The sequence below is a fragment of the Leptosomus discolor genome, chromosome 3, assembly GCF_034619465.1.
Source record: "Leptosomus discolor isolate bLepDis1 chromosome 3, bLepDis1.hap2, whole genome shotgun sequence".
Taxonomy (NCBI): Eukaryota; Metazoa; Chordata; class Aves; order Leptosomiformes; family Leptosomidae; genus Leptosomus; species Leptosomus discolor.
Genome location: NC_141393.1, coordinates 38,890,235 through 38,912,396, shown reverse-complemented (window position 1 = coordinate 38,912,396; position 22,162 = coordinate 38,890,235). Strand labels below are relative to the sequence as shown.

At 47.3% G+C, this 22,162-nt stretch overlaps 1 protein-coding gene across 3 annotated transcripts; it reads right to left on the bottom strand.

Moving 5' to 3' along the window:
• Positions 1–1,288: 1,288 nt before the first annotated feature.
• On the bottom strand, positions 1,289–5,319 carry SRSF5 (serine and arginine rich splicing factor 5). Of its 3 annotated transcripts, none has more exons than XM_009955713.2 (7): positions 5,147–5,319; positions 4,856–4,926; positions 4,568–4,663; positions 4,153–4,222; positions 2,783–2,856; positions 2,337–2,447; positions 1,289–2,189 (listed from the first exon to the last, which is right to left on the bottom strand). In XM_009955713.2, the coding sequence occupies exons 1-7, from the start codon at positions 5,270–5,272 to the stop codon at positions 1,940–1,942; spliced, it is 798 nt and encodes a 265-aa protein (XP_009954015.1). In that variant the 5' UTR covers positions 5,273–5,319; the 3' UTR covers positions 1,289–1,939. The 3 variants fall into 3 exon arrangements, with proteins under 3 accessions (XP_009954015.1, XP_009954016.1, XP_086318334.1); XM_009955714.2 differs by having other exon boundaries at positions 1,289–2,186; XM_086462208.1 differs by lacking the exons at positions 1,289–2,189; positions 2,337–2,447 and having other exon boundaries at positions 2,814–3,882.
• Between the last annotated feature and the right edge of the window lie 16,843 nt (positions 5,320–22,162).

The following is a 22,162-nucleotide window of genomic DNA, read 5'->3' as shown; positions in this document are numbered from 1 at the left end:
CTGGAAGTTTGTCATCACAACAGGCAGCTTCCCAAGCTAAATGCAGGCATCTATCCACACTGCTTGCAAGGCAAGTGGTGCAGTGTAGAAACAGAATTCAGAACAGCTATTTGCAGAGCAGGTAGTACTTTTTATTTAGCCCGAGGAAGTGCCTGAAATCCCACCCCTTTCCAGTCATCAGGTGCCTTCAGCCACCTGCGTTCCAGCTGTAGCCAAGTCCCACTTGGACACAGATGCCCACAATCATTCTAGGAAGCAGGATCAACTGACTTGACCCCCTGGGGGTTAAAGCCCTCTTTTTCCACCTCTTAAGGTGCCCCAGCATCAGAACCACTAACCTCCAAGAACAAAGTCCCCCACTCCCCAAAGCTGACCAGGAATAATCCAATTAAAGGTGTTACCGGTCTGCCCACCTCTCGCTGCCCGCCCCCAGGAGCGCCTGGCAGTTTGATGCGGTGCCACCGTAACGGAGCTTCGCAAGGCACAACAGCTCCTTCTGGTCCCTCAGCCTGGGACATCAGGACTCTGCAACAGCAGGGAGAAAAGGCAGCAGCACCTGCAGACACTGAAGGCCTGACCTCCCCCAAGGGCAGACCTCGCTCTGAGAGCGCCATCTTCCACAGTCCATTTCCTAGGACCCAATCCAAAGCCCAGCCGAGGCTCCAAATATCTTTCTGAAGGTTGCAGAGCATTACTGGAGTAGCCTTGTAAAGCACTTTGTAAGAAAACACATTATTTTTTAAATTAACTTCTTAAGCTCTCTCGTAACTTGGGTGAGGGCTTGAGAAACACAGGGATTGCAGAGGGTTGCCGTCCCTGTAAGGCACAAGCACCAAACGCAGGCAGCAGTGCTCCCACTCACCAACTGAAAAATCCCTCCTCTTCCTCCAAAACGAGGACCAACGCCTATAAAAATGCTTTATCCACACCTCAATGTTCTCCCATATGCGTGTGCACGAGCACACTCGTGAAGCCTGCTGACGATGCCCATCTGCAACATTCCACGCTTATCACCCCAGGTGACGAAAACCAGAACGACTTGTCCTGTGAAGTATGACAGCACGATTCTCCTTATTATCAAGGTTCTTATTTCAGAACGTAAAGGTATCTAAGGAAGGACAGAGCATCACGAGTTCAAAAAGGAGTCAGCTCTCCCCCACACCCAAAGCACTCAGTAATCGCTTTGCTGTAGACTCATCTTTAAGGACCACTTTAACACTGTCCGACAGCATGAGGCACCATCACAAACACTTGTTAACACACTTACGGAACACAGCAGAAGCAGAGGCATGTTTCTTTATACTTTATTTGAGCTACTTAATTCTTAAGTATCAAGAATTAGGGTGCTTTATAGAATATTATTACCACAGGGCAGTGAAATGGGCATTTCCTTAGTGTAGTGCAAGTCATAGTAAATGAAAAGCTTTTAAAATAAAAGTTTTATTACCAGTACCGACCAGCACTTAATCTGCTGACCTATAACTGAAACAATGGTTCAAAAGCACAAAAAAATACCCTCTGAAATAAAGCTTTATGTACAGCACATGTAGAGCTCTTAGATGCCTAAAGCTGTTAAGTTTAATATGAGATATCAAACTAGTGTTCTGAATTGCTATTCACAGTTAAGTATACTGGGAAGTAAGTGTTCAGATGACTTTGAGTACAAAAAAATTTGTCTGCTTTAGTTATAAAGAGCTCTGCAATATACACAAACTATACACTTCAGACATTCACAAAAAAATGTGAGCAAGAAAAGGGTTATCAAAAAACATTTAATACAATTAGTCAATAACCCTTCCCACCATGGTCCACATCTACAAAGTTCTCCCATCCCTCCCCCCACCCCATCCAAACCCTTCCCCACAGAAAGTCACATACTTACCACAAGTTTTAGCAAGTATGGTTTAAAAAAGAGCCCCCAGGGCAAGTTAGTTATAGTTCAGTTGCCACTGTCAACAGATCTGGACCTCGATCTTGACCTCTGCCGATCCACAGATGATGGGGATTTAGATCTACTGGAAGAACCACGTTTCTGGCTCTTGTCTGGCATTGGAGATCTGCTAACTGACCGGGACTTGCTACGGCTCCTACTCCTTGACCTGCTGTAAGACTTGCGGCTGCGGGAACGGGAACGGCTACGAGACCCAGATGAGCTTCTGCTACGAGATCGTGACCTGCTTCTGGACCTACTGAGGAAATGAAGAGCATTGGTGTCAGCAAGGAACCACAACAGCAACCAGGCAATTCACTGCTCTCCAGTTCGGCCGCCTGGTCACTGACTTCAAAGCTTTCTCAACTACTACTGAAGCATCATTTCAGAGATTAGACATTCATACCTGTGCCTTTTGCTGCCTTCGATTAGTTTGATTTTCCTTCCATTAATTTCTTTACCAGAAAGTTTTTCAATAGCATTCTTTAAATCACTGTAAGAGGCGAATTCAACCACCCTACAGAAAAAAATAAAACAAAACACAGAACTCACTATTATAAGCTGTGTTTTTGATGACAGAGCAAAACACACTCTGGGGGAAGAAAAAAAAACAACAACAAAAAAAAACCCCACAACTACTCAAAAAACCCTCACACAGCTCAAGTGTAGTCACCCCTTCTCACAACTCAAGCATGAATAGAAGAATTCCCCTCCCCAAATACCAGAGAACGCATTCACAAGGAGCAGCGAAATTAAACCATGAACAGCTGCTGAGCACTGAAAGCAGCCAGCTGCCCTCCCCAAATACAAATATTACTCTACAGCATTCAGGAGATGATTTTAGAGGCTTACCCTTCATTTAATTTAGGCCTGTGTGCATCTGCAAAGGTTACTTCCCCAGCTTGTCTCATGAAGTCTTTGAGATCCTAACACAAGACCAGTTATGTTATGCAAAGAAGTGAAATTAACACTTATCTATATAAAAATAATTAAACAAAAGAAACTTACAACTACTGAAAGAGAAAATGTTAGGTAAATTACTACAAACATGGCAATGGCCATACTTGTATTCTATTAAAACTGAATTATCTATATCAGGGCACGAAATAAATGAAAAAAGCATATTGCTTTAATCAAAATGCTAATAAATTCTCTTAACATTAAGGAAAATATTAGTCTACAAAGATTATATAGATTAAATAAGAAGGGGGGGGGAGAGAGAGAGAGAGAGAGAGAGAGAAACAAAAAAGTACATTTGTATATAATATATACTGGACTGAGTGTGAAACACTACCCATATATTTTTGTACTATTTCAGTCTCCATTTAAATTACGAATCTTATATGCATAAAGAATTACATTTACATAACACCAATTATTTTGTGCCCCATATGCCATTAAAAATATAGTTTACTTTACCTTTATTAACATTTCCCTAGGCTAGCCAAGCAGCAAACTGCATTAAGCGACCGGAGATACCGTCATGACATATGCCCGACTGGCTCTTCGCCACCCACTTGACGAACACTACCCAGTCGATGGAAGCCATTAATCGCACTGCCCTCCCTATTAGGAGACTACGGACGGATCCAGACATGCTCTATGCTTGATGTTACCAAGGACCACTTTACTGCGATCAGGATTCCAACGACCACCTAATTTCGTATCTTTCAACTCTTTTCGACCAGGACCTCGTTATTCGGAAGCGTTACAGGAAGAACAGCTCTCAACTTAGGAATCAGATCTCGTTAACGCTCTGGGATCGCTGCAATGTGGCACTTTAAGGAGTGCATCGATTACGTCTAGACCGGCAAACACAGATCTAGAGGTGGCCAAGTGACATTGTAGGAGCTGACTGGAAAGTCAACCAGGCCCAACCAAGAGTGACCAAGACAGAACGATTAGGATAACCCACAGGCACTCCTCGTCATAAGGCCAACGACACAGATAGGCTGGCAAATAAAGGGTTTAATATGTGGTTAAAATGGATTTAAAAAACAAGAAAAAATAAATATATATCCTCAAACATTTACATTAATTATTATTTAAAATTAAAATTAACTAGTTTTCATTCAAAATATTTAAATTACATCATTTTAAATTACATTAATTACATAAACTTTTTAATAAATTATATTTACTTTTAATTAATTATTTTACAAAATAATTACATTACATACCCATTAAATGAAGTCAAAATAGTTAATCGTGTTTCAACAAACCTGCCAGCTGACTCGGGAAGACAAATTTTCTACTATGAGGCGATTTTCTGTTCTTACAGGTGGGGCATTTCTGTTCGGAAATAACAGTTGAGACTTCTATTAATAATTAAAATATCACCACATGTTAACACTAATAAAGATAGTACTAATAACCTGTGCCAGTGTATCACCATTACTACGACATCTGAACAATGTAATGCCCCGAGCAATCGAAGATAAGCATTAAGTACTTCAGGGAGGGAGCATAAAGATCGCAAGGACAAGTTTTGTAACCCTCACTATCCTACTGCCCCACCAAACGATTAACTAAAAAGGCAAACAATACCTTTTAACATCTCATTCTAGCTCAAGCTCTTGGATCAGATGAGCCCACGGTATTCTTTTTCAAACTATGTCAGTTCAAAGCTATACATACCTCCTGTCACTACGTGGACGGCGGCTACTAAAACGGTCAGAGTACCTCCCTCTGCCTCTACCCCTAGAGCGTGCTCTTGCATGCTCAATTGTAACCCTGGGGGAAAAAAAGAAATGGAAAACCACATGTTTTTAAATTTTTCTTCTTACATGTTCCTTCATAGTTATAGGTGGGAAAAAAAACAACACAAAATAATTTAAACAGTACTGATAACACAACACAAGTTAAAATTGACTGATTTCTTATTTTAGACATTCAAGCTTATGCATTAATGAAAGTGTATCTCACCTCTCACTGCAAAGCTCTTTTCCATCCAATTCATAGACAGCATCATCTGCATCCCTCGGATCCTCAAATTCCTGCAAAACCACCACAGCAAAAGCATAAAAGAAGACAAAAAAAAAAAAAAATCACATCGCTGAGAGATTAACAAACGCTTACCCGCCACATAGCGTACGCAGCTGAACACTGCCAGTGGCGTTATCTTTAAAAGAAGCTTCGTGCACATCAAACGCGCACGAGATTCAAGCGGCCACCACGGGACGGGGACGGCAGAGCCCTGCGGAGGGGCGCACTCACCACAAACCCAAACCCCCTCTTCAGATCGATGTCCCGGATGCGGCCATAGCCCTTGAAGAACCTCTCCACGTCCTTCTCCCTGGCGGCCGGGTTCAGCCTCCCAATGAAGACGCGGCAACCGCTCATAGCTGTGGGCGCAGAGCTCGCTGCGGGGAACACGGCACGAAGCCCGTCAGCGCCCCCTGCCCACCGCCGCCCCGGGCCCTGCCCGATGACTCAGCACTCCCCCGCCCTCCCTGCCGCAGTCCGCAGCAGGCCCGCGGCCCGGCCTCGCCCCCTCTCTGGACCAATAGGAAGGCGCCAGGTGGACCCAGCCTTAGCCTGCGCCAATAGGAACCCGACGTTCCACCTACAGCCCCGCCCACAACATATGGAGGCCCGGCCTCGCCGCGCCGCCCCCGCCGACTAAGGGAAGAAAAGCGAACGCCATCGCTCCGCCACAAAATGGCGGCCCAGGCCGCACCCAAGGGCGCCCACTCTGTGGAGGACGATAAAGCTACGAAAAAGGCGGCCAGGGGCTGGACGGCTGCACAGCCGGGAGCTCCCTGCGCCACTGACCCTGCCTGCCCGCGCCGACCACCCCGCAGGGAGGCCCCCGCCCTCCGCTGCCCCGGGCCTGTAACCAACCTGGGCTGCGGGTGTCGGTGCGGGCCGAGCTGGGTGGGCGGGCGCGCGGGGCGGTCGGCGCTTGAGCTAGTGGGCAGCTCCGTCCTCTCTCCGCGACGGCCGGCTCCGATCTGCCGCGTCGCCCCGCCGCTGCGCTGCAAAATGGAGGCGGCCCCGCGCGTCACCGCCGCCCCACGCGACGCTGGCGCGGCGCGGCGATTGGCGGAGGTGGCGGCCCCGCCCCTTTCCCCAGAGAATCTAGGTCATGGCGGGGAGGGGGTGTGCCTGGGCCTGGGCCGCGGCGCGGGGGGCAACGGCCCGGCCGCGCTCGCGGCTCTCCCGTAGGGCCCGGGGCCCAGCCCAGCCCAGCCCAGCCCTGCCTGCGGAGGAGTGTTAGGGCCAGGGCCCCTCGCTCCCTGCCCCCCCCTGTAGCCCGGCCTTCCCGAGACCCCCTCCTCGGTCCGCCGGTGAAGGAGGGCCGCTGGTGTCCTCACCTTCGCCGGCGCCTGGGTTAGGTAACCGGTGGCGGTACGCTAAAGCTGCCTGTGTGCGGAGAAAACTGACGGTGGCGTTAATGCTGGTCCGGAGCGTGGAAAGCACAGTGTGTTATTTCTCTGGAAGCCATTTTGAAAAAACAGTGAAAACCCAAACAAACCTGGATTTACAGTGTTGTGTAGCATAGGGCTGTCATTAAAGCTGAGGTGATGCATTAAACACAACCCTTGGGCTCTTTTATTTGTACAGTACCTAACAGACTAAAAACTACTGCGCTCATGTGTGAGGCTGGCACAGGAGCAGGCAAGGTCTTGCAGGAACAGACGTTTCTCTTGGCCATGATGAGGAAAGAATGAGAGGAGAAAAATACTTAAGGAGCACCTGATCTGTTTGCGTCTTCTTGGAGTCAAGTATGTAATGACGAGCTAGCGAGCTGAGCTTCATTTCTGTTTTACATAACTCTGCAGAATTTATCACAGCTTGGCTTCTAGATAATTGCTGTAAAGGCAACAGATTACACCAAGGGGCATTTGAAATGCAGAAAACATCTGGAAGTTGAAGATACGCTCACTCATTTTCTAATACAGATAGAGGTTGCAGCTCTGTGACTGTCCTTGCCAGATTTGTGCCCTGCTGGATCAGTTGGCTTTACACAAAGAGTTAGCCAGCAATTATAGCTGCATCAGGTTGACCTGAGGACGATGTGACCCTTTGGATAGCATTTCCCTGACTTGTCACCTGGCGTCCCACGCTGCCCTGAGTCCTGCCCCCTACCCATTCCCCTTGTGGACTGTGAAATGCCATCTTTGTTGCACCCCGTGTCTGCTATTAATTAGCTCTATGGGGACGAACTTCTTTTTTCATGCGTACTCACTGACGGAGAGTAAATTTCCCTGGAACAATATGGCACATGATGGCACTGACATCATAGCTTTATATGACCGCCTCCGCCCCCCAAACTGCAACAGCACGCATAATCGCAGAACAGGGAAAGCTATTTCTGCGATGTCCAGGCAAAGATGAGAAAGGCTACAGTGTAGCTAAAGGTTTAGCAAGGGCAACTGGCAGCGTTGCCTGCTTTTCTCTTGGATCACAAAGATGCGTCTGTCCATTCTGCACGGTGCCTGGGTCTGCGAGAAGAGCAAGGATGATGCACACACGGGAGAATCTGCAGTAGAGGGAGGACTGTGAGCAATGAAAGAAAACACTTGTGATTATCCCTGTGGATTATAACCTTTACCTGCTGAGGAAGGTACATTCAGATGTGCCACCTAACATTTAACGCTGCTAATTTCATAATGAGTTACAGTGCTCTAACAGGTGCCATGGGAACAGGCAGTCCTGCTCCTGTCAACACTGGGACTATTCTGACTGCAGAGTGAGCTGGTTCACAAAGCTAAACCAGCAAAATCTAGCCCTGAAAAAGGCAGCAAGCAGATTTCTGCTGCTTTAACTCCCTGAAAACCGGCTTGTAGTGGGATAAAAACAAGGGTTAGCACTGGACAGAGAGGAGAGAAAGGGGCAGGAGCACCCCATTAAGGAAGAGCTGTTCATTTTGGCAGTGTGAAACTGCAGTATAAAAAGCATTGTCCTTGTTACTGCAAGGCAGTAATCTCCTCTCTGCATCTCATTTTCAGACCACTGGGAGAAGCGAAGCAAAAGCCAGGAAGGGATCCAGGAGACAGCAGTCACTCTTTAAAAGGTTCCTGTGTTACCCAAGGGTGTTACCAACATAAAGGTCACACACTCTTTTACTCACATGGGCTTCCCACATGAGGGTCATGAGCAGGCGCATCTATTTCCTACCCAGTTTCTCTGAGTTTTATGCGAACAGGAAGGAGGGTTTCTCCCTTTGGCTTGAGGCTGTTTGAAGACCACCTAGGACTTGGTAATATTCTTGCTGCTGGCTAGCCCAGTAATGTCCACACCCCTGCCTTCCTTGTCACTCTGGGCTGCTGAAAGCCACACAAGCAAGCAGAAATCCCTCCGGTTAATTCATCAAGGTAACTAGGTAAATACAGTCACTGTTTGCAAGTGGAAAGGGCATGAGGCAGCAGAAGACTAAGTGAAAGCTGAAATAAAGTCCCAGACAAGCACCATTACTCTCTAGTACTGCTTGTGGAAAATAGTTGATAAGGATTAACTCTTCACTGTTGCTTCCAAGTACAAAAATTAGATGTTAATTAAACGAATGAAGTCCAAGTTCAAAACATGCCAAAGAACATGGCTCTTCACCAACAGGTAGTAGACCTCTGGCATAACTTGCTGGAGGATGCTCTGGATACAGGAAGTTTGTATGGTTTCTCCCTCCAGACAGCTTTAAACCAGGGAGGAGGAGGGAACAGGAAAAATAGAAGGAGCAAGAGAGAGGAAAAAAAAAAAAAAGGCTTCAGTTTAGGCTCTGCCAGTAGTTGCTGAAGACCCTCTGCAGAAACTGCTGCTCCACAGTGAAGCTGCTTGTATAAGCCATATAGCCAAAGACTCAGCTCTTGCCCAGTTCTGCAACAGTTCTGTGAAAGGAAGCAGGAATGTAGTAGCATTCTCCTGCTACTGGTGAATATATTTGTTAGGGCTTTCACTACAGTTCTCCATGTTAACCTTCTCTACCTTTCTTTACTTCCTCCTCTTCTGTACATGTACTTACCTAGGCATTCTCTGCTTTTTTTTCCAAGGCTCTGTGAACTAACATATTTCTGTTACTGCTAGACTAAGTCTAGCTCCCTTAAAGGTAGCAACAGGGGCTGAAGAGCTGCTTTGCAAAAGTTTCAAGGAGGTGGCAAAAACTAAACAGAGAATTTAATCTTTGAGCACCAATTGCTTTTATTCAAAATATTTGGAGAAAGAAAATGGAAATTGACCCACAAATAACAGACATTCAGAAATAACTTTGTCACTGGGTTTTTCTATTTTTCCCCTTCTTAGGAAAGCTAAACTTTTCGAATCACTTAAATCAAAATATATAGATTTCTTATACGTTAGTGTCAGGCTGGGAGTCCTTGCCCGCCAACCAGAAATGTATTTAGCTGTAGCCTCTTTTTTTCACTATACTGTCTCAGAGAGAAACGTGCTGCCCTGGGGCTGTGTTACTGAGCAGTCAGTAGAGTTAGGGAGCCTGACTGAGGGCTACTCTTCCACAGTCTGAACAGATCCTCACTGCCTAACCGGCCTTGTTTCAGCTGGCTCCTACTAGAATCCCTTGGATGCAGCTCCCCATGCTCATTTTTCCCAGCCAAACATAATAATTAACATCCTATTAATTATAGCTATGCAGCACTATTCAACTGGTCCTGGAGGTACCTTATGGCAACAGAGGGATCTGTAGCTCCTCACTGGAGCTGCAGACCTTAGCTCTTATTTCAAGGGAGTCTGTTATTCAGGGCTGTGCTAATGGCTGTGGCCCAGGAAAAAGCAGCGAGGCGGGAACCAATCGCCTCCTCTGCTCTAGGATACGGAGCAGGCGCTGCCTGTCTCTGCAGTTTGCCACTGTGGGAGGCAGTTAAGGCAGACTGACAGCAGAATACTGCTGCGTCACATCAGATCACATCCCAACAGAGATTTAATACCGATAAGGCATTACACACTGTCACATTTTTTTACGTTATCTAGTACATGCAACAAAGTTCAGGTTACCTTTACGTTTTTATGCTGAATTTATGAGAGGTGGTACCTGGTCCAACATGAAGCTTACAGGTACAAAGTGGAAAAGATTTTTTTTTTTCCTTAGGTTAATATTTGAGTCATCAGAACATGTTTACACCAGCTCAGTGTGTTTAGTTGTAGACGCTGAATGTGAACTTGTGACGAAATCTCACAATGCTGTGAGAGCAAGCTGTAGGCTGCTACAAAAACACTTTACTGGGTCAAAGCTATTTATAAGTCTTCAGAGGGTAACAGGAGAGCTTCTGCAAGATCATGTGTCCTTCCTTGGCTGGCCCTTTCTGATCTTTCCTGAAAGCCACCTGAGCCCCTTTCTGCTTTAACTCAACATTAGATGTACCCCCAAATGCAACGACTGCACTCATGGCCATGGTCTGCCATTACATTTCCAAGCAGCTCAAATCACACCACATCTTGGTTTTGACAAACCATCTTCTTTGTTTGCACAGAATCAAGGACTAACTTTGGCAACAGTTTTTGTTTTCAGCGGAAGGCAGATTGCAAACTCTAAGCATGTCATGTCATCTTCACCTTTTGCTTCATTGAAACCCAGTATTCATCTTAAAAATGGTGTGAAGAACATAGGTCGTAACAGGGGAAGAACAGATGAAGAAAGTTCACATATTCTCAAGCAGCCAACGCTTTTAATCCTTAAAAAACTCCCTGAAGTAACTAATGAACCATCTCTGAGAAATCTCCAGCACCATCTCAAATCTCTAGCACTATCCTGAATGCCTAACTTCCTGGCGGTGCAGTGATTTTTTGACTGGCAGGCTTAACTTCAAAGGTCAGAAAGGCAATGGAACAAAAGATTAAATTGTCAATTTATAAGCACGTTCAGTAAACTGGTAAGCTGCTCATGCCAACAAGGCAGCAATCAAGAACAAGCTGTTTCAAATGAATCCAATACTCCTTATTGGAATAACTAAGCTAGCGGGCAAGGGGAAAGAGAGATATGTTAAATGTAACTGTAGTAAAGATTTTAGTCAATTTTTTCTTAAGCAAACAGGCAAATGCCAAGGTAACATTCATCGTAAGCTGGAAAAGCACAACTTTCTCAACGTTTACATTTGAACTTGACAAACTTGGCGACAGTTCCTTTGGGGAACCATGGATCTCTTCTTAGCACAGGACCATTCAACACCTGCATTAATAATTTAAGCAGATTAGAGCATGCAGTGTTAAAACACACAGATGACTCAGCCTGGCAAGAGTTTCAAAAACTCTGAAGACAAGAACAGAAATTCAAAACGAGTCTCAGAAACCAAAGGAATGATTCAACGACAAGACGAAACGCTGTGAGAACAAGGGCAGACTGTGTTTAGGAAGTCTAATCCACCAGTACAGAATCAGAAAAACCCATTTGGGAAGTGTCAGCATCTATAAAGTCTTGAGCTAAAGTGCATCACAGTCTGAAAACAACAAATACATTGGCATTGCAGAAACAGGTCAAACCTATTCTGGGATGTGGCAACAGAGCGTGTGGTATTTAAGGGCCAAGTGATGATGTACTTAATGACAGTAAGGTAAGTAAGGTTTAACGATGACCTCAGTTTCCTTATGGCACAATCCTGCTCCAACGTGCATATGGCTGCCACACAATTCAGAAATAGCAGTATATATTGCTTTGTGATACCCTTAAGACACAGAGGTCAAACCCATGTAGAAGGCTGGAGTGTTATCAATGCTGTAGGTGTCTTGTCATGTTTATATCACCTGCCTTTCACATGCTTTTCAAGTCTGGGGAGGATAGTACATGTCTCATCACTAGTGGTTTTATTTCTTACTTTTAGGCAACTGTTGTACTAAGCAAACCCAACATTAAAACAATGTACTACATAGTTCCACAAACCAGGAAAACTATCATTAAGCTGTAATCACAAGAGACTGTTTAAACTAGTTGTCACGTTACACAGGTAAAAACATAAAGTAGAAAGGACAAAGCTTACCCATATATTTGACATCTGTATGACATTCTGGTCTCTCCAACTTTCTGATAGATGCTGCTGGAAAACAGCCTGTAATTTCACAGACTGTTTAACCGCCCAGGAATTATGCCTACCTTGCACAGAATTTTTATGCCACTACAGTTACTTTGAAAAGGTATATTTAAGCATTATAACTCTTTGAAAGTACTCATACCACTACAGAGGTCTTTCTTTTCATATTGCCTAAAGATACAGGAATACGTGGTCTTTCTATAGATATGATTTGATGCTACAGTCAATTCAGTGGCAGCCTTGGTTCAGTTCCTGCTTCCAGCTTTTCCCACTTACTGTTCTCTCTCCTTCAATTTTACTGACTCAACTTTCTGGGCTCCTGTAATATCAACTGTTTTGGTTTTTTGAACCAGAACTATCACTGCTCTCCCTTGGCAGGGCTCTGCTGCCAGAGGAGTAGTAGCTAGATCTGCATCTCACCATATTCACACCAGAGAGTTTACCTCTGAAGTGCTCTTTTCCTGCTGGGCACTGTGCCACCATGTGACATGGCCCTTGAGCTTCAAACCATCCTGTGAGCCATGTGACAGGTATAATAGGTAGCACAGTTAGGGAGGACGCTGGAATCCACCCTTCCCCTAGCCCATAACGCTAGCCATGCAAGCCCTCAAGAAGACAATTCATTCTCTGAATATTTCCCTTACAGACACAAATGATGGAAAGTTTGTTTAAATGAAAGATAAGATTCAGCAGATTTGGGCTCATATTTTCCTCAGACACAGGCTCTTTCTGCCAGAAGCACTCCGTCAGCAGAGGGGGGTGTTTGTGCTACAAAGCACTCTCATTTGCAGGCATTTAGAAGTGATTTCCACCAGCAAACAAAGAGGTGGAGGTGGGACATTCCCCAGGGTGCAACAGCTGGAAGACTCAGGGAAGATTTCACATGCATCCCTTAATCGTTAAGCTTTGACTGAACGGTGCTACTCTCTGCGTAGACTTTAAAGGCTCAGATTAGGGTACGAGGGTCAGCTCGTAGCCGGTTTAACCTCAGAGCCCTGACATCAGTTGCGCTGCTGTGCGTGCCAGGCTGCAAAGCTGCAGTAACCCAAGTCACAGAGGTCTCCAGCATTGCCTCCCCTTCTCAGTCACCTCAGTGGGTCTCTGAGGGCCGGTTGTCACCCAGCTGGGGCCAGGGAAGCACAAGCAGCACACGGAGCTGGTCAGCATTATCAAACCTTCGCCTCCTTCAGCAGTTTACTGACACGGTTAGCTAGCTTTGACAGCAAGTTTCTAGCCATGCAGCAGGTTCACATGGAGTGGCTTTGTATCTCAACCTAGTTCCCAGACCCACATCCATCTGAGTCTGGTGCTTTCAGTCAATTATCTGCCATCCTGCTAACCTGGTTCCAGAACTTAATCAAACTTTCAGCCTCAGAGACAGGAGGTTCCTCTGGCTTAGAATTTGGGCACAAGGACCATTACAAGGCAATGGCAGAGCTGCTGCCGGACTTGCCCACATCAGAGAAGGCGGCAGCTCGATTCCCAGACCTTTCACCAGCAGCACAAGCACTGGCCTGGGCTTGCTGGCACTATGTGCTGGGCCTGCCAGAGTGCAGCTTCTCCTTGCAGAGCCAGAGAGCAGCAGAGGTTTCCTGCTCCAGCTCAGAAAACAAATGCACAGTCCGGCACCCCGGGATTGTCAGGACACTGCAGAGGACAAGGCCAGGAGTGCTGGTGTCTGGTTCCTGCCACTGAATCGTTATCTATTTGCATTAAGCTTTGATCCTGCTGCAGTTCTTACTGCAAAACGCCTGCTCGTTTGGCACAGGAATTGGTGTCATCTCCCACAACGAAATGCCGACGGTGCAGCCGCCTTCCTGAATTCTGCACTCACATCAGTGACTTTGCTACTTGTTCAGCACTGAGCTGAGGATGTCCCTTTTGGTGAAAATAAATTCTTTGTTTGGACACTTTTTGGGCTTCGCTTGCAAACACAGTGGCCAGACAGCCTACTGTTTAAATTGCATTTTAAATACGTTTAGTAAGATTAAATACTCTGGGGAATGGGGTAATTTTCTGTTTGTTCTTCCCCCCAGACCACTCGGGAGCACATATTGGACCCATCATTCTAGAATTAAGCATTTGGCCACCACAATGTCCTGACCATGTGTGTGCCAGCAACAAAAGACATGATTATGCAGATCTCTCTTCTATTTGGCACCATTTCTGCAGCTCTGAAACAGCCAAGACATCTCTCATGCAGCCCCCTGAGCTGCACAGTCCATTCAATAAAGCCGCATCAGCTTTTGCAGGGGTCTGATTATCCTACACAACGCTCTAACATCCCCAGCTGCTAATTCCCAGCACATACACCGGCATCAGATGGCACGTAGGATAAGCAACGGGCACAGGCCATTTTTTTCTGGCAGGCAGAAAGCTGGAAGACAAAGAGCCTGGCAGGCCAGTCCATCACTTGGTGTTTGCCCTATCCCTCACCACAACCTCCTGCCTTTCCTAAAGCACAAAGAAGTACGTCCCCTCCCTGGCGTGCAGACAGGTCGAGAGCCTGGGCTTCTGCTGCTCCCTGTGGGAAATCACTTCAATTTAACAAATGATATCACAAGAACATTTTTTTTTCTGTTTAACCCCTATTTGCCTTTCAAAATTCCTCCTGTCACATCAAATTACAAGCCCTTGAAGTAGGTTAAAGAGTCCCTTTTCCTCCCTGGGGACCGTTCCCTTTGGATGGTTACAGCAACCTTCCGTAGCTGTTCCTGCTCAGCTGAGGTACATGTATTTATCCCTTTTGATCTTTTCGTGTAAGTCCTTCCAGCCTCTGATTGTTTCAGCGCTCTTGTGTGACCTTTCCTTTCTTTTCCTGTGTGTTAGCTTAGCTGCAATACAGCTGATTAAAATTATAAATATCACGATGCTTGAATATGTGGCTGCTCCCCCGGGTGCCTCCCAGCCCTCTTTCCCATCTGTTGGCGAGAGGGAACCTCCTGGCAGCTCAGGGGGCTTTATTTCAGGCAGCGCTGAATTCGTGTTACAAGGCTGGCCTGATCAGCCTCTGCTGCTCTGGGCTGCGCTGCTGAGAGAGGAAGGAAAATGGACTCCCTGTCTGGTGAGAAAAGCTCTCCGTGACCCTGACTCAGCCTGAGATGGAAACATGGGCATAAGGCACTGGATCTGGCAGGCAGCTTCCCAGAGAAGGAGAATAGTGACCCAGGGAAAATACTGCCGGGCTCTGCCCTCGGTGTGTAAAATGCTGCAACTAAACGGTGCGCGGAGGGAAACTTGGAGCGTCCCTGACAACTGCGCTGGGGCTTCATTTGCTCCTATTTTGGGTTGAGGTGTTTTCCAAAGCTAGAAAAAAGAAGAAGAAAAAATTAAATTAACAAAAAAAGGACCTTTTCATTTCACTCCCTATTTAAAGAAAAGACAACTTTTAAGCTTTTCTGTTTTACCTAGTTGTTTTCACATTCAAGGAAAAAAAAACGGTGGCTGCGCGGTTAAACTGTCAGGCACCCCTGATTGCAAAGGTGAAAGCAGCCATGGCTATGTAACAGCTGAGCGCTTCTTGCTCTAGTAGATAGGTAGGTACGCAGCTGAAAATTCAGACAAGATCTGCCTTGTGCGATGATGAAGCATCAGCCACAGGACAACATCACAAAAGCTACTGAAAAAGCAAATAAAGACCCTCGCCAAATGGTTATACGCCATTTTTGTTATACATGCTTTTAACTTCAACAGCTAAATGACATACTGGCTCACAGCTGCTTTATTTAAAGTTTCATTGATCTTACTCTGTTGGGAGCTTATAATGAATAGCAGATCCCATATCCCTAATATTTTCTGTGGAGACAGGCAGAAGGAAAACAAGGCAAAGTTTCTTTGAGAATCAAGGGAGGGAGGGCATCCCCCTCAAGCATTAATATCCCTCTGCACCCTCACCAGACTAAAAAGACGACACATAAAAGTTTTAAATAACCTTTGTTTCCATTATGGAATACAATAAATGAGGAAAAATATTTTGGGCTTTGAACACATTAAAAAAAAAAAAGAAATCTTATTTTGTGTTTTTGAAAATTTCAGAGGAAACAACAACTGCCCAGATGGGCATCGTGTCTGGAGAAATTGTCTCCTCTCATGTAAGAAAATGACTGCACGTTGCTCTGGTGAAGAAAGCAGCTAGCTCTGCCAACTGCAGGGAGCAGATGATCACCCCCAGCAGCCTCGGAGATTTGTTTTCCCAACGGCCATTAGGTCCCACAAACCAATTTGACACCCTCGCACTGAAGATCAGCAGGGATTTGCCTGACAAAGCAAAAAAACCCCACGCTCCACTGTCAAGACTTCTGCCAAGGAGTTTCTGTCCCAAGCCAGGTGAGGATGTTTAGGGTGGGCTTGTGACCCTCTGCAGATGCAAGCGCCAGGTTAGAGCCCACGGAGAGGAGCGGCCTGCCAGTGCACAGCCTCATGGTGGCTTTTCCAGGGTGCCCTGGTGGTGACGGCCTTGCCGCCATGCCGTTCACAGCAGAGCACGTGCTGTTTGAGACCAAAGCCACCGCTGTTTCCAATTTTGTCATCTTGAGAGTCTATTCTGGCTTAGGTGTCCTGGCAGTTGCATTTACCCACTCCTTTTCAACATGATCACTATTACTGGCACCATTGAAGCTATCTGAGAGTGCTAATGGAGGCCTGTTTTAATAACAATAAGAAATTCCAGCTTAGGAATAACACTCGCAAGGCCCCATTCTCGGGCAAGTGTTTGACATTTCATAAAGTGATCACACTACATCTTAAAACCAGTCAGCTTCCTGGCTTCCCCTAACCCTGCCACAAGGCTTCCCTAGTATCTAACTGATGGTGGTGATCCTAATGTCCATCATGGCTAGTCTAGACCCATTTATCCCTCTGCCAGCACTCTAGTTGCTAAGGTAGGTTTGTTGTGATTTTTGTTTGGTTTTGTAAAACATCTGTTACTTTGATCTTAAATACAAATAACCTTTTCTTTATTCCCCTCCAAAATAATTTCTTTGATTAGAGGAACACATCTTCCTTTTTAGCTCCTAATCAGCATCTGGTTGCCAGAGGACATACATGAAATTTGTGAATTTTCAGGGAATAGACCCCCATCTGTTTAGCCTGCGGGTGCCACCCCCTCAGCTATCTGGCTTTTCGGTGGCAGCATCTTGGTGAGGCGGGGAGCTATGAGGCCACCCAAAAAGCACCCACTGCTGCCTCCCTGGCCCCCGTTGAGAGGGAGTGTGCACCGAGCCACGGCCAGCCCTGGGGGGTGTCTGGGGTGGGTTTGGCAAGCAAGATCTGACCCCCAGGAGGGGACAGCGCTGGGAAAACTGGAGACCATGCCGGACAGGTCTTAAACCTGCATTAGGAACTCAGACAAAAGAGATCCTCATGACCTTAGAGTGAGGTAAACTGGGCGGCACAGCACCCCCTCCCCCCTGTGCCCCAAAAGATCATGTTTGGGTTGCAGCTGTCAACCCCGACACTGCTGGAGGGGGACTAGAAAGATTTTTACATCCTTCCTTGCCACCATGGCTCAGGGGTAAGCAATAAGATGGTGCTGGGTGGGTTTGTGCTCCTGTGGGAAAGGTCAAGGTGCAACAGCGATTCCCCAGTATAAAATGACGAAGGTGGCTTTGTACAAACGCAGAACAGGGGAAGAAACAAAGGAAGAAACATTTAGTCTCCCTGGATCTCTCATAATTGTCTCTGCCAATTCCAGGGGGAAACTACAAGCATTAATCCTTGGTTCTGAACTCACAGGGCCCAGGACCAGCCCAGCAACTAATAAGCCAACCAGAACAGCCACACACTTTGTTCCCTATTGCCCTAGTAAGCAAGAAAACAATCCCAGCCCCATGTGCCCCTGCATCCAGACCCCTCCTGTGCTTCATTCAGTTGCATTTTTACCACCTTGTTCTGAAATTCCTAATTTTGCTGCCAAAATGCAGCAAAGAAGAAAGCTAACCTTCCTGCGTGACTCTCCCAGAGTCCCCACTGACCTGTCTCAGACTGCGAACAGCAAGGCCTCCATTTAACTCCCCAGGGCACCGCCCTGACTGGTTTATCTCAAACTCATTAGCCACAAGGCAGAATAAAAAGAGAGTGATTATGTAGCAGGTGTTGCCCTTGGCCTTAGGCTCCAATGATGAGGAGAATCAGTATCTCTGAATTACTATTTTGGTCATTCCCTTGGGGCACAGCCTGCACTGCAATAAAGGGGCTGTCCCTTGGGGTGACAGCTGGATCATGCCCGACAAACAGGAGTTCACAGTGAAAGCAGAGGTCTGGAAGAAGACAAGCTGAAGGCATTGTTAAGACCATTTGTTTCCCCACCTGCAACACAGCCTCTGGTATGACCTGGAAAAGGTGACTTCACTTTCCTGTGCTTTGTCCCCCATCAGTAGGGACAGCACGGGCCTTCCCACCCACCGAGATGCCACAAAGATAAATTCCCAGTTATTTGTAGGACTGTTGAAAAAGCACCAGAGAAGCACGAGAGAAATACTCAACAGTTTCACTAACAAATCAACTATTTTGAAGCATCCTGGAGGAAGCAATTATTTGGAGCCAGGTCACATTTATGAGGGGAGACACAGACTGTAGAATGGAAACAACTTGGTCTGCAGAGCTGAACCCAGGATCACAAATTTCTTGGAAACAGCCATTACAGGGACACTTCTGCCATCCTGTGCGGCTGGCTCATGGAGATGGAAGAAAGTAATTTGTGCAAGGCTGCTGTTCTGTCCCACCCGCAGGGAGCCCCACACTGCCCTGCAGCACTCAGGGACCGGAGCACAAGGTGGGAAGCCCAGCGCTGTTGCCCCTTGGGTGCCAGTCTTCTGCTTCTGCCTCCCAGCTTGTCCAAGAGGGCTTTGCTCCCCGTTTTCCTCCCCAGCAAAACACTGCTACTCCCAAACCTGGCCCCTGGTCTCCTCAACACGAGGAGATCTTAAACTTGGTTTTAAAGATGAATATTATATACTTTCTAAATATGAGTAGGGAGGTCCTTCCTGATGGGCACAGCCAGTGCAGAAGCAAATCCAACTGTGTGCCAGCCGCAGCCGTCAGCTCTGCCCAGCCCCAGCCTTGCAAGCAGCATCCCCAGCTGCCACAGACCCATCAGGGGAGACATGCACTGCCACTGCCAGCTCTCCAACCTGTCCTTCTCCCACCTCCAGCTGCAGCTGAACTGCAGGGAGGGTGGCAGCACCAGGCACAGGGACAGGAGCAAGTCTAACTACATGCACAGCTTGGGAGAGCATCATCCCTGCACCCAGCAGCACGCAACTGCCCCTGCTGCAGCCTGCCCCAGGGCTGCTGGGTGCCATGGTTTGACACACGTGGGGACAGGGAAAGCATGTCTGCCTCATGAAGTGGGTCGCCCAGCCTCATGGGGGATCCGTAGGCCAAACAAACCCAGTGAAGACAAACCCTGCTTGCCAGGCAGGGCTGCTAAATACAGCTGGGCTCAAACACCACCCCCTAAAATAGCTACAAGGAGATCTGAGCAGCGTGCCTGAAGAAGCAGGCAAGGAAACATGGGTGTTTGTACCATGAGCACTGGTGTGCTGGCACCAGTCTTTTCCCTCTTGCCCCAAAATCTGTTTTTTGTCACAGATGTAACATGAAAAGCCTGAGCTGTGTCCCACAGACCTACCACGACCTCAGCACGAGACAGATGGCAGAGAGCTGCCAAAGGACAACCACCTTATGCCGAGGTACCCTCCGGGCTCTGCTGTGTCATGGCCCAGGTCTCACTGAAATTAAGGAGCAGAGTTTGCTGGTAAATGTCACCCTCCTGCAAAAGGGAACAGAGAAAATCGGAAAGTCCATTGTGTGCATTTGTCTATCCCTTCCCCTGCACCTCAGGATGCCAGTTTGGTGCTGAGAGAGACCATTGTGGGTTTGCCAAGTGCCACAGCCGATGAGGGATGGGGGCTGGCAGTGTGTCCTGGCCAGACCCTGCTCTCTTCTCCCGTGACAGCATTCGTAAGGGGCCCTCTGCACGGCCCTGGCAGGTGAGCAGCAGCGTGCAAACACTTGCTTTGCGAAGCATAGGGCTTGTGGGCATGTAGTCTGCCAGCATTCTTCTGCTTTCAGAAGGGACAATCTGCATTTCATGATACCCTTAAAAACAGGTCAGAGTCTGGGGGAGCTGTTAATGCTGGGGAGGTTTCCATCAGGGGCAAAGCTACGATACATCAAGGGACGATATGGTAACACAATCCCACCGCAAAGCTTTCCAATGGTGGTGTGGCAGCATGCAGCAGCCAGGGGTGGCGAGGAAAGGCTCCAGCTGTGCTGGGGCCTGTTAAAGAGTTAAAGCACATGGTTGCGATGGGGCTGGTGCCTCTGTGGCTTTGCGTTCCTGGAAAATCCACACGTACAGAACATCCTGTTTGGGAGCTGGCCGTATAGCGCGCCGGCTGGCAGGACGCCTGGCGAGGGCAGGGGCACATCTTTCCACTTTCCTGAGCAAGTTTCTCAAAGCAGCTTTGTGGCAGGGTCCATGTCTTTGTGGCGAGGCTGCTTTTTGGGAAGCGGAGGTGTTCTTGCGTGCCCCTGCCTTTCCGCCCTTCAGCCAAAGGGCCAACTGTTGAGGAGGATTTCCCAGACCACCCACCTCAGCCTGGCTTCACTCGGGCTTGGCTCCCACAGTCCTTTCTCTTTGCAGGCACAAACAGAGGTGACAAATTATTTCCAACGTGTCTAATAGATAAGAGCTGCAGAACAAGAAGAAGGGCACATTCCTGGCTGCCAGAACTGCTGTGGCAGGAGACCATAGCGCAGTGAAAAACAGTAAGAATTTAAAAGCAATTCCTGGAGGCCACTGTCTCCCACGTGCCAACTGTCTGCTAAGGAGGGCAGGTACAGGCCACAGAGCTCCATTTCCACAGCAGCAAAACTACAGTAAGATCAGCTTGCTGTGTGGCAATAATTCAAGGAATTAAATGGAAATGGGAGGAAGGTAGATGTCACCCCTTCCCTTCTTTTTAACTGGCCTGTTCCTCCACAGAGGATAGAAATCATTTATGTGAGTAGACAAAAAAAATCTCATAACATCTTTAAGGACTTCACTTTGAACAAGTTGGCTAAAAGGATCTCCTCTCTCCTTCCCTTTCCTATTACACTACTGATAGATTTCCTTTAAAAAAAAAAAAACAAAAAAAGAATGCTCATTAGTATGCTCACCTCAAAGAGCAGTGTTCCCTTAGGTCTTCAAAGACAAGCAAATAATAAGAAAAAGGACTGTATATAGCACTAACAGAACAATGGGCATCCGTTCCTCTGCAGTTTGTGCTTCTGCCATCCTCCCAGTGCAGCACGACTATCCAGAAGAGGGAAGAGCAGAGCCTGCACCCAGCCTCACCTCTGCACTCACAGACCTGCGCTGTCTACACCCATGTATTTGAAAGATCTCTTCCACAATGTCTCCTATGCTGTCCTACTACCTGCTTTGGATTAGTATTTTGCCAATGACAGCTATCTTCCCTCCAAAAATAACATCATCTTCCTATACATACTCTTCTTATCCAGTCTCCAAGAGTATGTTTGTTCTATTCACCCCTTCTTCCTCCCTGAAGTCCTGTCATGCCATACATCATCTCTTTAAATCTTTCTCCCCCTCCCCTTTCCCATCGTTAACAACTTGGCTGGTGTCCCCTGACCTGCTGTTCCCAATGGACCGGGACGTCGCAGTGGCTACTGGTGCCGTAGTTGCCAATGCAAGTTCCAAGCCCAGCAGCAGAGGACTGCAGGAAAACCACACAGCAGTTGCTTCAAACGCTCCCCAAAATGCATCTTCTCTCCTTACATCAAATCCACACCCAACCTCATTCCCTCGTTGAGGCCCCCCCATGGCTTTCACCCCACCCATGTCTCCCAGCACATCCAGCCCCTCTTGCTTTATTGCCGTTGCCTTTTCTCACGCCCAGCCCCAGCGGGCACGTGTTTCCCACAGCTGCCGTGGGAGAGCCAGGGTAACCGCCCTGTCCTCCTCCCAGCTCACATCCTTCCTCTCCACCGCTGACTGACCATGCTGCTCGCTCCCCGGCGACTCAGGCTGCACAACTGCGGTTTATTTGGGGGAGCAGCGTGAGGGACAGAGCACTTGTGGGGCATCTTTCCACACCGCACCAGTAAATTGCTATGCATGCACACAGCGCTATAGGAGGGAAAGGCAAACAAATACCTCACCCAGCCTCATGCAGCAAGTCTGCACATTAGATCAGGGGACTTCTCAGGCAGGCTGAAGAACATCTGCTAAAAACAACGGTCACCAACA

Coding starts and splice junctions, on each gene's coding strand:
- SRSF5 (XM_009955713.2), bottom strand. CDS start 5,272: ATGAGCGGTTGCCGCGTCTTCATTGGGAGGCTGAACCCGGCCGCCAGG. Junction 4,664..4,855: donor AAAGAGCTTTGCAGTGAGAG/GTGAGATACACT, acceptor TTTTTCCCCCAG/GGTTACAATTGAGCATGCAA. Junction 4,223..4,567: donor CGTCCACGTAGTGACAGGAG/GTATGTATAGCT, acceptor ATTTCCGAACAG/AAATGCCCCACCTGTAAGAA.